This window comes from Rhinopithecus roxellana, chromosome 19 (assembly GCF_007565055.1).
Source record: "Rhinopithecus roxellana isolate Shanxi Qingling chromosome 19, ASM756505v1, whole genome shotgun sequence".
Classification (NCBI taxonomy): domain Eukaryota; kingdom Metazoa; phylum Chordata; class Mammalia; order Primates; family Cercopithecidae; genus Rhinopithecus; species Rhinopithecus roxellana.
Genome location: NC_044567.1, coordinates 28,012,339 through 28,027,250, shown reverse-complemented (window position 1 = coordinate 28,027,250; position 14,912 = coordinate 28,012,339). Strand labels below are relative to the sequence as shown.

The following is a 14,912-nucleotide window of genomic DNA, read 5'->3' as shown; positions in this document are numbered from 1 at the left end:
TGTAAACTACCTACATACAACTTTCCAAAGAGACCATTCTGAGTTAACCTTCTTAGAATTCCCAGTTGCTGGCACAGTGGCTCACGCCTGTAATCCCAATGTCTTGAGAGGCCGAGGTGGGCTGATCACCTGAGGTCAGGAGTTTGAGTTCGCGACCAGCCTGACTAACATGGTGAAACCCCGTCTCTACTAAATACAAAAAAGTTAGCCAGGTGTGGTGGTGCATGCCTGTGATCTGAACTACTTGGGAGGCTGAGACAGGAGAATGGCTTCTACCCAGGAGGCGGAGGTTGGAGGTTGGAGGCTGCAGTGAGCTGAGGTCGTGCCACTGCACTCCACCCTAGGCAACAAGAGCGAAACTCCATCTCAAAAAAAAAAAAAAAAAGAATTCCCAGTCGCTCTCAAAGTGACTCCTGCTCACTCTGTTTCCTTCTTCATTCTTTAAATGACCAGAAATTCCTTTCTTCTTTCTATGGCTTCATGCCAAAAGAAGTCCACCAACCCAAGGAAATACACAAAGGGAAAAAGACTGTTGGTTGCCCCAGAATCGACTGGCCATTCTAATATGGAGAATTGTTTGCCTTTGATGTGAGTCTTCTCTTTCTCTAGCCCCTTCCCCTTTGAAACTCAGATATGTTATAAAATCTAATTAGACTTAACTGTTTAAAACCCTCTATTAATTCCCAAAGAAGAACCACATCTTCTTACAACCAGCTTCTGTTTATGTTTTGTTCTGCAAGAAGCCTGACGCTCCTTTCTACCTGAAACTTGCTTTGTAAAACATGTTTCAGTAAAACTTGAGCAGTTTCAAAAATAAATTGAAGTTTCTGTAGAAATTCTAAAAACTGTATCTCTGAAAAACTTTTCATTAATCATCTGCCAAATAATCTGGTCTTATTCCCACTAATCCCTTGCTCTTCTTTTGGCAAGTTCTCTTGAGTTCTTAGTCTGGAGTCACAGCCCTCGATTCTCAACCTTCAGCTTACAGCCCTACCACAGCAACTAATCATGTCTGTTTCAATGGCAACCAAAGATATTTTTGTTTCCAGAATTTTCCTATATTCTTTGCTCTTCCTAAATTTCTTTGCAAATTTGCTACTCATTTTTGTTTTGTTCTGTTTGTAATAACTTACTCAAGCATACCGTTTTTCTTCCATAGCTAAATTAGGTGTAACATTATTCTCTGATTACAAACCTTCACCAGTTTGACTTTCAGAGACTTGGCTTCTTCAAGAGTTAGTCGCTCGTAAGTGGAATAAAACATTTTGAAAAATGGAAACATGTATGTAATACATATACATATATATAAACAAAAATATGTGTTTTAGAATACATATTTGTAAGGAGGTATAGATCCAAGTTGAGTTAATATATATAATCTTAATCATTTTATTGTAACTAGATTATATAACATACCTGAGAGCTTCAAGGGGCAAGAAACTAGAAAAGGAGAAGATTCACATGAAAGAAAATTATTTTTGTGTTGGAAAAACTAATCTACTCTAGGGGTGTGTGTGTGTGTGTCTGTGTGTGTGTGTGTACATATACATGCATTCAATTTGTAAGTACTAAATAAGCATCCTCAATGCACCAAGCACAGACCCACGTACTAGAAAGGAAAAAAAAATGAATGACACTTTTCCTATTCTCAAGTTTCTCATGATCAAGAGAAAGAGATACATACCATAAAACATAATGCATTATAATAAATCTCATTTTTACAGAAACAAGGGACTTAGGGAGCAGAAAAACAGGTGTATTTGATTAATTATTCCTGATGAATTTAGAGATGACTTTGCTAGGTCCTCAATGATTTGGTAGAGTTTCACCAAGCAGAAGTTGGAAGATGGGGAAAAGCCACAGAAGCAGAAAATGCACAAAATAATCAAGTAACAGAGACTTACAGAACAAAGACTTTCTTCTGAAAAATGGCAGGAATTTAGAAGAATAATATATAGTTGGGACCAGATAAGAAGGTCCTTGAATGCCTTCCTAAGATTTCATTTTATTTCAAAGCAACTGGACACTATGACAAGATACTAGGTGGAGGAATAGAATCATTACAGCTTCATTTTTTCAACTATAATTCAGGATATAGTAAAAGGATTTTTTTTTCTTGAGACATCACACTCTGTGGCCCAGGATGAGTGCAGTGGTGCAGTCACAACTCACTGCAACCTTTAACCCTGGGCTTAAGCAATCCGCCCACCTGAGCCTCCTGAGTAGCTGGGACAGTAGGGGCATGCCACCACACTCAGTTATTATATATATATATATATTATATATATATATATGTATCTTGCAGAGATGGGGGTCTCATTTTGTTGCCCAGGCTGGTCTTGAACTCCTGAACTCAAGCGATCCTCTTGCCTTGGCCTCCCAAATTGTTGGGATTATAGGCATGAGCCACTGTCCTCCAGCCTAAGAGGGTTATATGTAAGGATGAGGAAACAAGCAGAAAATCAATTAAAGAGTTATTGCAGAGTTGATGTTCATATTCATAAAGCCATTCTTTGAGGTAATCACAGTATCAGGGGAAGAGAGCAACTTATAGGATAGACATTTTAGAACCAGAAACTACTTAGTTTAGTGATGAACTGATTTTGAAGAATTGAGGGAAAGGAGAAGACAAGGATGCACTGAGATTTTTGGTTGAGTGACTGGATACATGACAGTGCCATTAGCTAAAGTTGAGGAAATAAGAGAAGAAACATATTTTGGTTAAAAAAAAAGTACTTAGGGGACCCTCGGAATGGGAGGCACTCAAGTAGAGATTAACAGAAGGAAGTTCAAGCTCAAGGGGGAGGCTAGACATAGAATCACGGTTTTAAGACTCATAGTTAGAGCCATAAAAGTGGATAAAGTCAATACCAAGGACAAACATGTGGAGTGAAAAGAGAGCCAGGCATCAAATTCCCAAGGAACACCACATCAAAAGGAGAAGGAGAAGGGGCAAAACCAGGAAGAGTCTAGAAAGAGGCAGTTAAAGGATAAGAGAAGTAGAAAGGCAGGTGCAACCAAAACCGGGGGGGGAAAGGTTGCACAAAGTGAGGAAGGCCAAACATGGCAAGATTGCCCAAGGAGAGGCTGTCACTGATGATCAAAGCATGAGGAATTTTAGGACAGCAGTTTCAAGAGTGTGAGGAAAGCAAGCAAGATGCCCAGGAACATTCTGAAGAAGAGGAGAGCATGCAGGAGCATCCAGAGCAGAGGAATTGTGTGACTCGAGTGGCACAGCAGGCTTTGGAGATGGTTTGATTTTGAAGTATTAAAGTGTTATAGAGAGAATGTCATTTAAATCTTAAGATCTATTGCTTATCACAAAGTTTAGAAACAGAGGCCTTGCTTCCCATGGGATTTAAGTCCCTTAAGTCCCTGCTTCATTTATGCTTGCCTTAAATCCCACCAGGTATAAGCAATTACTTAAGATACTTATTACTGATGATGCACAATTTATCTTTCCTGACCATGGCTTTGTCAACTGATAGAAAATGTGATGAAAGCATATGCTATCACAGTAAAATGGGGTGTTAGAATTTGCATGATTTAGCCAGGAATAAACATTCGCCTTGGGGATGTCAAGGGAGAACAACATTAAACACCTTAGCCACAAACCCCTTTTCCAATGAAAAGGCTTGGAAGAAAGTATCAAGGAGGAGAAGGAGAGAAGGAGAAGGGAGCAGTATATAAGGCATTAGGGGAAGAGAATGTTTTCAGAAAGAGAAGGTGTCAAATGATGTGGAGATAATGAAAGGAGCCTTCTTTATTTGGAATGAAAATCTCACTCAGACTTTAAGAGAGCGTTTTCAGTAGAATGGTGAAGCAGATGTCAGGCTTGGAGAGCAAATAGAAGGTAATGTCCTAGTGGATCCTTTGGTTCTCAAATGCAGTAAATAAGTTATCTACTATATAGAACAAACTGTTTTATGTATTGTGCCTGAGTATATGCATGTATATACATATACACATACAAATACACACACAAACGCACACACACACAATGTGTTTATATGGCAATGGCCTCATGAGCAATATATTTAATATAACTTACATCTGACATTAAGAACATCACGTAAGTGTACATGTACCACAATATACATTATATTTATCAAGGCTCAAAAAACTAGTAAGTTTTTATGATTCTTTTCTGCTCTTCTTTAAAAAAAAAATGTGAACTTGGAAACTAAATGGACATTTCAAGGAACATTGCCTGAAACACCAATATAAAGAAAGGAGGGTACGCTTAACCCTTTTTGAGAGGGATTGTATGCCAGAGTTTCTATGGTACTTCCTGATGTGTGACTGAATTTTATTCTCCCTCTTTCTTTCTCTCTCTCCCTGCCCCCCTCCTCCTTCCAGTGGAATGGAGTATGTCCAAAGATTTTTCTCCTTTGGCTGGAGAAATCATCATGGATAATCTGCAGACTCTGAGATGCACAATCACAGGACTTACAATGGTAAATGTCCGCAGTATACTTTCCATTTCTCTATCACTGATATTTGTGCTGGAATATTAGTAGCAAATGCCTATTCTGAAAGCAACAGCCAATGCCCAGTCCTCTGGCAACAACTGCCATTCATTAAGCATGATATGTCTGGTATCTATAATCTGAATTTCACAAAGGAGTAAGCAGATGGCATGAATCATTTTGTAAACTGCCCTGTTCTAAGGAGATCAGAAAAAGACTGGCCTCATGCAAGCCTTGAAAGCTGCTGCTTTCTGGATCACAGTCTAATCTTTTGGGGGGAAGCAGGGAGTGGATCAAAGGCTCCAGGAGATCCAATTTTGACTCCCTGTCTGATGGTAAAAATAACAGCTTCATCTCACCCTCATGCCCACAGCCTCAGCCTCGGTTGAGATCAGTCATCAATTGCAGTCACATAATTTCCTGAGAGAAATCCTTTTCCCTTGATTTAAAAAAAAAAAAAAAAAAGGTCTGTCTAAATATGCTTTCACAAAAAAGAAACTATATATGGTGGAGCTATGTTTCTCAGTAACCTAAACCAATTTAAATTGTGAATGAAAAAACTGGAACAAACTGCGCTTATTTGTTTAATAAAAACTCAAAAGTTAATTATTTAGAATTATGAATATACAAGCATATGAAATGCAAAAAAAAAAAAAAAAACCACCTTGTAAATCAGTTCAAACTGGAGCAAACCCTGTATTTCTTCAAGCAATTAAAATGCAAAAGATAAAATTCTTTTTTCTCAAAATATTTAAAAAGTAAAATCAAACCTTTTTCAGTCCAATTCAAATATTTAATATCTAAGGACCTTCACATGAGGGAAGTAGAGGGATAATTTTGTTCTTATTGTTGTTGTTTACTTAAAGTTTGGTTAATTAAAACAGTTACTTACAAAGTATAATCCTAAAGCCCAGCCTTTAAAAAAAATGCATCAGGTTGCATTTCTTCAAGTTTAAACTTGCTTATTCTAATGGAATTTTTGATGCTTGGGTAATCACCACGGAATCCTGACGTTTAGTCCTAATCACATATCTATACCAGGGGCCAGAACTGTGGATTACCAGAGCAAACAAACCCCTGAGTGGGTGGCCCCCAGAGATGCTATCAGCAGAAGACTGATTCCAACCCTATGGCTCACAAGATGGAAGAGGGCCAGAAGGAACCCTGGGGAATTTTCATTGCTTAAAAGAAAAAGTGATATGGTGATAAAAATGGAAAACTCTCCATAAAGAGTTTCTCTAATATCTGAACTAATTTCCATGGGGATTAAGTTTTTCCACTTGACCATCTAATGATAGAAACGCAGACACTATTGTAATCATATAAAAGCCTAGGAGTAGATTTACACTTTTACACAATCTCTATGACTTTGAGGGGCATAGAAACCCATTTTCAACATTAAAAAATGGACTTCCTCACATAGTAAAGTCAATATTTTAAGATCCCTAGAAAAGTCTCTGCAAAGATGTGCTTTTTTTTTTTTTTACTTCAAACATCATTTTACAATTTTTACAAGCAATGATTCATCAAATGCTGGCTTCTCAAATGGCCTTTGGGTTCACTGGAAAAATACATAAAGGCAAAATATAAAATATAAAAACTATACAAAAGATTTTAAAACACGATCAGCAAACAAAAACAATTCCTTAATTCTTAATGTCACAAAAGACCATTAAAGAATATAAGCCATTGTTTTAACAATGGCTTTGACATTGAATCACATCAAAGAGTTAATTTTTTAAAATGTGTGTGCAGCTGAATGAAGGATGTTTATTGCAGCATAGTTATTTCCCTGCACAAAATGTGGGAGCCATCTAAATGTCCACCAATCAGGGACTGGTTAAATACATGATACCGAATATTGGCTCCCAGTGAAATGTATGCAGCCACAAAAAGAACAAGGCAGGTATTTAATGCATTACTCTGAAAAGGTATTTATTATAACTTATTCATTTTCTAAAGCAAGTTGATCACTAAAAGAAGTGATAGCTATTGCCTATAGGAAGGGGAAAACAAGGAGAATGATGTGAGAGTGGGAATTGCTATTTTTGGTAAACCTTGTAGAACTATGTGACTTTTAAAAATTTATATATAGTTTTAGGGGGGTCAGGAAAAGTCATTATGATACTTAAATTTTGAAAAGAAGAAAGTGCATAGACACTAAGAGGGAACTTCAAATATGGTTACTGTGACATATAATAATCAAGAAAAACCAGAATGCTAAAGTATGGGCAACAGAGCTTCAAAGAGATGAAGGAGTTAATCAAACTTAGTAATTAAACTCTATGCCCATAGAGTCTAGGGTAAAAATGATCAAATAAAATGCCTGATGCATCATTTCAATACTTTGCAGGGCCAACAGTATTTTGTTCAAGTCTCGGCTTACAATATGAAAGGATGGGGACCTGCTCAGACCACAACACCGGCATGTGCCTCTCCTTCTAGTAGGTGTTGGCTGTGAACTCTCTCCAGCACGGTAACAGACTCCAACTACAACTCCATCCTCAGCATGCCATTGCTGTTCCCTTCCCCCACTGCTTGCAACCAATAAGACCTTCTCAGGGCAGCATCTGGGCCACATAATGAATAATTCCCCTGCAGAAATGCTCCTAGGAAAGCAGCTTAATGGAGTAAAAGGAGAGGGAATTTGGAAACAGAAAGGCCGAATTTGATACTCATTATGCCTCTTATCATCTGTGAGGCCTTCAAAAGTTGTTTAACAGCCAGGCATGGTGGCTCATGCCTGTAGTCCCAGTTACTAGGGAGGTTGAGGCAGGAAGATCTCTTGAGCCTAAGAGTCAGAGAGTTCGAGGCTATAGTGAGTTATGATCGCATCACTGCACTCCAGCCTGGGGGGCGGACGGAGACCCTGCCTCTAAAGAAAAAAAACAAAACCAAGTCTCTGAGACTCAATTCCATGTCTGTAGAACGGGTCTAACCACACCCGTTCATAGGGCTTTTGTGGGGATGGATCAGATGCCACTGTGGGAGCGGTGGCCCAGAGTACATACAATTCATTGTAGCTCTGCTCTTCCCTTCCTCACCTGCAGTGCACACTTCCATATTGACCTGATAAGAAAATGAAATCTAACAAATCTTACTGATCTGACACTCTGTCAGAAAAAAAGCTTTCTTACTAACAGTATTCTGCTACAAACCCACAAACATTATCTATAGCATTTGCAGTGGTGACTGAGAAACCCAGCAAAGGCCTTCTGATTCTTTGAAAATTGACAATCTATGTCTGGTATGTTTCAGCATTCTCTATTAACCAGAAAATTTAATTAGCCAGAATAAATATCTCCAGACTTATCATACCATAGATTTTTCTATGTAATGAACCCCGTGCTCTGAATTGTATTTTCATTTTTTAAAAACACTTTATTAATGTGAGAGTTAAAAGTGATGTCATATGTTTCTTGTGAGAGTACAAACTGCTGCATCCTTTATGGAACACAATTTGCCATGTTATACCAACTGCCTTAAGAAAATCTGTTTCTTTTCACTCCGTAATTCTACATCTAGGACTCTACCCTAAGTAGAAAGAAATGCAAACAAACCAGTCTGTACAATGGTGTGTAGCAATGCACTCATAAAATGAAGCATCGTGTGTGGTAGGGAGAACAAATATCCAATATTAATTTAGTAGTAAAGTATGATATATCTATCTTTATATCCGTAACTACAACCACTAAACATGGTCTTTTAGGAAAACACTCATTGTGTGGGAAAAAAAAAAAACAAAACTCCTACTGTGTAAGTTTTATGTTTTATGTTAAAAAAAAAAAATGCAAAATGTGGGATTTTTTTTCACATGACATTTAACTGTAGGTTTGCATATAATTAGATAGGGTGTGTCCATTGTCTTAATAACTCTCCAAATTTATTAGTGGACATTTGGGTTATGAGATTATGGTCTCTTTTGGTTTTTTAAAATATGTCTGTGTATTTCTTTTTATAACAACCATTTACTCAAGATCAGCCATGAATCAGGCAGTATGTAAAGGGCTTTCACATTCAGTATCTCTTAATCCTTGCAGCAATCTTTCATCATTATTTCTGTCTTGTAACTAAGCATCATTGTCACTATTATCTGCATCTCTATCAGCATTGGAGAGAACCTTTATCAGACTCATTATATGGAGGGCAAGAATCTAAGTACCTCATATGGATTAACTAATTTAATCTTCCTAACGTACCTCTCAAGGTGATTTTTATTATTAGGCTCATTTTACTGATGAGGGAACTATAAACATAGAGGCATATATATACAGAGCCCAGCATCTGAACTGGGGATCAGAGATGTTGCCTTTCCAAAAGTCACAGCACTGGTACATGGCTGAACCAGGATTCTAGCCTGAATTGGTCAAGGCTCTGGCGTGTCTCCGATGCTACAGTAACTGCTGCCCTGCTATCGGGCAGACTAAGAGCCAACCATCCATGCCTGACTACCATCTCTGGCGGATTCAGATAACTACACCAGGTCAGACAGGGCCTTGGACCACCAATGCCTGAGATCCCTAAGGTCCCTGACTCTCCTGGCATTTGATGACTTCTTCATTCTAGTCCTATTTGGACTAGTCACCTTTTTATTTCTAGTCATTTATTTCTAGTTGTCTTTTTACCAATGATTTGCCAGAAACACAAACTGGGGATTCTAAGATTAAGATAAAAGGAACCAGTCTCACGTTGGGGATGGCTAGTAGGGTGTGTGTATTATGGGAGGGGCAGAAAATGCACAAAAATGCTAGTCTCAGTTGACCTGAAAGTGAGGAGGTGGGTGGGGAGCCCCACTCCAAATGCAAGTTCTGATCTCCATACAGATGCATTTGCTGATAAAGTTCAGAGGTTCAGTTTCTATAAGCTGCATGTTCCCTTCAGACACTATCTGTCACAGCCCATTTGAGGTGCTGTCTCCAGAATGACCACAATAGTTGTTCAGGACTGGGAGGAGTCACTTATTAACTGGTAATTAACATATCAAATAGCCACCACTTTCTAAAATGATACGTTTGATTAGTAGGGATAACTGGCAAAGAACTGAAATCCTAACATGTGGTTATAGTTGTTGCAGACATGCCCTATCGCTTGGGAGGAACAATATAAAAACACTCCTATTTATAAACAGAGTATGACATTGTGATGTAACATATATCAGTATTCAGATATTTACTAGAGGACAATGTATTCTAACATGACAGGGTAATTGGAAATTTGGTAATATGTTCCAGTAGGCTATAAAAACTTTTTTTTAATATTTTCACAAAAGGCCTTAATGTGTTTTTATAGACTTATGTTATATGGTATGGTACATAATAAGAGAAAAGGACCCAGACAGGCTTGTCTGAGTTACGATCAGGAAAATCCCGATATCGCCAGTGAATGTAAGCTCGGCATTGTGTTGCAGTTGAAGTGTCTCATTACCAGAACAGTGAGCTGTATTATGTGGCACAATCTGCTCTTTTCCTACCACGCTAAGTTTATTCCTGTCAGGTTCCTGATTTCTTAATATATTTTCAATTTTCTCCCTCATCCCTAAAGTCTCCTATTTTATGTAGTCGTCAGAACCTTCCAAACATCTATGAGAAAAACTCATTCTTTCCAAAAACCTTGGCATTATGTCCAGTGCTCGCTCGGGCTGCAATTTAGCATTAGCAATTTTCTAATGTATCATAAAGTCATCAGATGGAGCTCGCCTCTGATGTAATAGGGCTGAAAGAGACAGGCCTATTTCAGCTCTCCTGCATTGATGGCAGCAGTCACACTCCTTAGAATGCATTAGCATGTTCAGGGACGCGTAGTAATTCAGCCACCTAGGAGTCTTACTCAAACACACAACCTTGCTTATCTGATCATGAGCATGTCAGATGCATTTATCCAACTAAGAGAACAAACTCCTAATGGCCTGTGGGAATCTATGAGAGCAACGTTTATTCTCACTGTGCCCCGATTCTGGGGTGCTAAAAACTATCTAAAGGATACCGAGTGTTTATTTCCTCAAACATTTTTTAACTTCCCAGTAAAAATCCTTTCCTATCTTATCCTAACTGAACACCATCATGCTTCTATTCACAACACCTCACCAGCATTTAATGAGTCTGCTCTGTGCCCCAGATGGTGCTTTGTTTTCTTAAACCTCAGGCAAACTAAAAAGAGACTTAAAAACTCCTGTAATGCCAGCACTTTGGGAGACCGAGGCGGGTGGATCACCTGAGATAAGAGTTCAAGAGTAGTCTGGATAACATGGTGAAACCCTGTCTCTACTAAAAATACAAAAATTAGCCGGGCGTGGTGGCACATGCCTGTGGTCCCAGCTACTAGGGAGGCTGAGGCAGGAGAATCACTTGAACTCAGGAGGCGGAGGTTGCAGTGAGTCGAGATTGCGCCACTGCACTCCAGCCTAGGCAACAGAATGAGACTCCGTCTCAAAATGAAAAAACAAAAACAGAAACCTCACTTTACAGGCCAGGCCCACGGTGGCTCATGCCTGTAATCCTAGCACTCTGGGAAGTCGAGGCAGGTGGATCACTTGAGGTCAGAAGTTCGCGACCAGCCTAGCCAACATGGTGAAGCCCTGTCTCTACTAAAGCTACAAAAATTAGCCAGGCCTGCTGGTACACACCTGTAGTCCTAGCTACTCAGGAGACTGAGGCAGGAGAATCCCTTGAACCTGGGAGGCAGAGGTTGTGGTGAGCCAAGATTGTGCCACTGCACCCCAGCCTGAGTGACAGAGAGAGACTGTTTCTCAGAAAAAAAGGAAAAACCTCACTTTACAAAGAAAAAATCTGAGGCAAAGAGAAATTAAGTCATGGTTCTTGACCACAAGGAACAAAGACTCTACAAAAGGTACCTATGCCAATTCCCTGTCTCCAGCATTGACCACAATTAAGCCACATCACACAAACGCCAACCAAGCTTCTGACCTTCCTTCCCAAGAGAAAATAGAAAAATAAAAAGCATGTCCATGGTATATGAAATGAGCAATATATTGAGGGTTAAGAGATGTTATTACTGCCCTGGCTGTGCCACTAAAAAGCTGAGTCATATACAACTGGATTGGTTATATCAGTCCCGGTCTCCTGAAAAGTAAAATAAAGACAGGTACATGGGGGAGGGTGGAAAGGAAGAAGGATCAAAAAATCACTGAGGCCCCCTTCTTCATGGGTAATCATCTGATAGGGTAAGAAATGGTGTTTCCATCATGAATTCCCTTCCTTTTAAGTTATATTTACAGAATGCCTATCATGTACTAGGCATTGTGCCAGATACCTAAGATATCTCTCATTTAATCCTCACAAGTATCCTGCAAAGTGGATACTATCCTCATTTTTTCATGTTAGGAAGTAGAGGCCCTGTTGGTATAAGTAACTTGCCTGCAGACACTGAGCTAGGAATTGGAGGAGCCAGGATTCACACCTGTGTTTACCTGACTTCAGAACCCATGGTCTTCCTAACTATGCTATATGCCCGGGCCTTGGATGAACCACTATGGAATGCTTTTACATAACTTTAACTGTCATGACATCTACTTAAGTTTCTGATTGAAAGAGACCCCCTATTTTAAAATGAATCTGTGGGGGAAGGAGTTTGAAACTTGTTCAACTAAAATTTAAGCCCAAGATACACTCATGAACTAACTGGCTTTTCTGGGGAAGAATGACTAGCAATTTTACCGAAAGCATCTCCACTAAGAAGGACATTAAGTTGCTGCTTTCTGTTTTTTCCTCCAGAAAGGAAAACTGGAGGAAAGAAAATAGAAGGAAGAAGGGATGGACTCTGAAATGACTGACCTGCTGAAAAAAAAAAAAAAATCAAGAGTTGGAGACAGCAGAATTACAATCTTGACATTAGTCCCATATGGGTTATTACTCTTGATATCATTATAGCTAAACGGAATGAAAACAGAAGGGGGAGAAAAATCTCAGTGGGTATTGCAATTTAAATTTGCCTTGTAAGCTAATACTGTATATTTAGAGACTGAGCAGACAGGGTGGTTGGTGGCTCAGAGTATGTGCAGGGGCTGCTGTGCCAGCTAACCAAAGCAGACATTCATTAGAGCAAAATGTAGATTTCCATTTCTTGGCATCTGACATGGGCTCTTTCCTTGGAAAGAAATGTCAATTTGGCCAAAAGTGTGAAACCTACAATAAAAGCACTGGGACTGTGGATTTCATCTAGTCTGCACATTCCCACCCCTTTCTTTCCTACTGTGAAAATCCAGTTGAGACTTGGGGTGCTCAGTGGAGAGATGGCAGAGGAACTGGTTAGGATATAGAAGGCTAAAAGGGGAGAAAGGGTTGGAAGAGGTGTGATTGGACTCCCAGATTCCCGTTTTCTTTTGGCCTTCAATTACCATTTTCTCTTGCCCTAAGACTGCTCGACACAAGAAACCAACCACAATTACTGTTTTGCATAGAGCTCTGAACAATGGCAGCTTCCAAATCCTTAGCATCGCCTGCTTGCTCTGCATGTGCGGGATACTCATCCGCGGAGTTTGTGGGTAGTATGAGCAAAACTCCGGCTCCTGAGGCAGGGCAAGGAAGAGGCCTCCCCTGCTTTAAAATTTCACTATGTTTATTTCTTTTGTTCAATAGACTGGAAAGACTATGACGACAGAGAGCCCAGACACAAGGGACAGAGTGAAGTTTTGGAAGGTCTGCTGCAGCAGGTCCGAGCCCTTCATCAGCATTACAGTTGCCGGGGTAAGAATAAAAATCTGTGCCGGGCCATCAGCTGAGGTCTCGGTGGCGCCGGTAATTTTAGCAGTTTCCTAAATGGGTCATACCTTCTCATTCATCAGGGAGAGAGATATTAATATTTGTACATCTGGAATCACTTTACAGCACTATCTTGCTTTAACCCTTCAGAAGAGACTTCTCTCTCCTTCCCTCCCTTCCTTTCCCTCTCCCTCTCTCCGAACGGTTTGAAAACAAGCACAAGAAAAACAGCAGCTGCCATGAGTTCCCTTCTCTCGGAATTGTCCCTTCACAAGACTCTTCAGTGGGGCTAGCTCTTTGGGATATTCACCCAAAAACATTTTGCCTCCAAGGAAAATCCCCTGAGTATCCCTATAGGAACCCAACCAATTATAATAACAACAATAATAATAAACCTCCATATTAATTAATAATACAGCTTACAATGCAATCTCACACCCAGTATCTCATGTTCATCCTCATTTTGGCAATTACCACTGAGGCTAAGTGGTGTTACTCAAGGTCACAAAGCCAGGAAAAGACAGAATCAGGACTTCAAGCTGGATTTTCTGGTTCTAAGTCCAGTCTTCCTGACACGCTTCATTTTTGTCCCGCACCCTTACATCAGGACTGGGTACTGAACTGTAACCTCCTCCTGAATTTTAATCTTCCTCTGCACCACTGCTCACAGGAAAGTAGAGCACATATTCCCTAGACTTTTACCAGCTACACCCAGAGAATCTCTGAGAAGGCTTTAAAAGCTTCTTTTCTATTCGGGCTGCTCAATTGGGACAGGGTCAGATTTCTGATCTGTGTAACGATTCGTGGAAGAGGTACTTAGTTTTATTTGGAGAATTAAAGCCTACATAAAGTTTTCATTTTCCATGCCCCCATCAGATCTCTAACTGCATTGTGCTCTGTAGATTTAGGGCACTGCTGAAACACCTGGGTAAGAAATCCACTATTGTGGAGGATCTCTTGAGCCCAGGAGTTCAAGGCTGCAGTGAGTTTTGATCATGCCACTGTGCTCCAGCCTGGGCAACAGGGCAAGACTCTGTCTCTAAAAATAACAATTTTAAAAAAGAAAAAAAAATCCACAATTGAAACTAAGAGATACTCACTGAGTTTGAGCTTGCTATAGAGAAATCATACTGAGCGTTAGTAAAAGGTTGTTCCCAGTTACTACATAGCTATCACAGTAGAGTCCTTCAGCAATGTAGGCTCTAGCTAGAAATGAGGACAAGTGTTTGCAAGAAAATAATATTCTTCTAGTGATGAGTTCATTAGGATATGTAAATATGCACGGAGTAGCTCTGAAACCCAAGTGGGATTTCCCTTCCCAGATCTCTAAGAAGTCTTTACCCAGACCAGGACCTTCAGTGTATTCCACACTGACCGAAGCCTACTTAGTTTTCGGTTATTGAGGGCTCGTTTAACCAGGCCAGTTGTTACCAAAGCTCCTTTCTCATCTTCTGCCTCTCCATCACATCCCTGCCCATTGGTTCCTGTGTGACAGCAAAGGCAACAAAGCAAGTGGACAGATGATTCTTGGAAATTCATAAGCCACTGTGTGTTTGGTCTTGATCAGAAGGGGAAAAGCTGAAACTACTCATGAGAGTGAGAGTTTTTGTAATATTTTCTGAGGATTCATGCTCTCCCCATTACCACTGGATTCCTATCTAATAATCAAAAAATGATTGCCTAGATGGCCCAATCGTTTCTATAGTTTCCATCCAACTTCTGTCAT

At 39.8% G+C, this 14,912-nt stretch overlaps 1 protein-coding gene across 2 annotated transcripts in view; it reads left to right on the top strand.

The window, feature by feature from the left end:
- The window catches only part of ANKFN1 (ankyrin repeat and fibronectin type III domain containing 1), a 352,347-nt gene that overhangs the window by 273,075 nt on the left and 64,360 nt on the right, over positions 1-14,912 (top strand). For both annotated transcript variants that reach the window (XM_030923600.1, XM_010380653.2), the window contains 3 exons: positions 4,360-4,457; positions 6,823-6,913; positions 13,064-13,171. In XM_030923600.1, the coding sequence (XP_030779460.1) occupies positions 4,360-4,457; positions 6,823-6,913; positions 13,064-13,171 (297 nt within the window). The remainder of the gene's footprint in view (positions 1-4,359; positions 4,458-6,822; positions 6,914-13,063; positions 13,172-14,912) is intronic.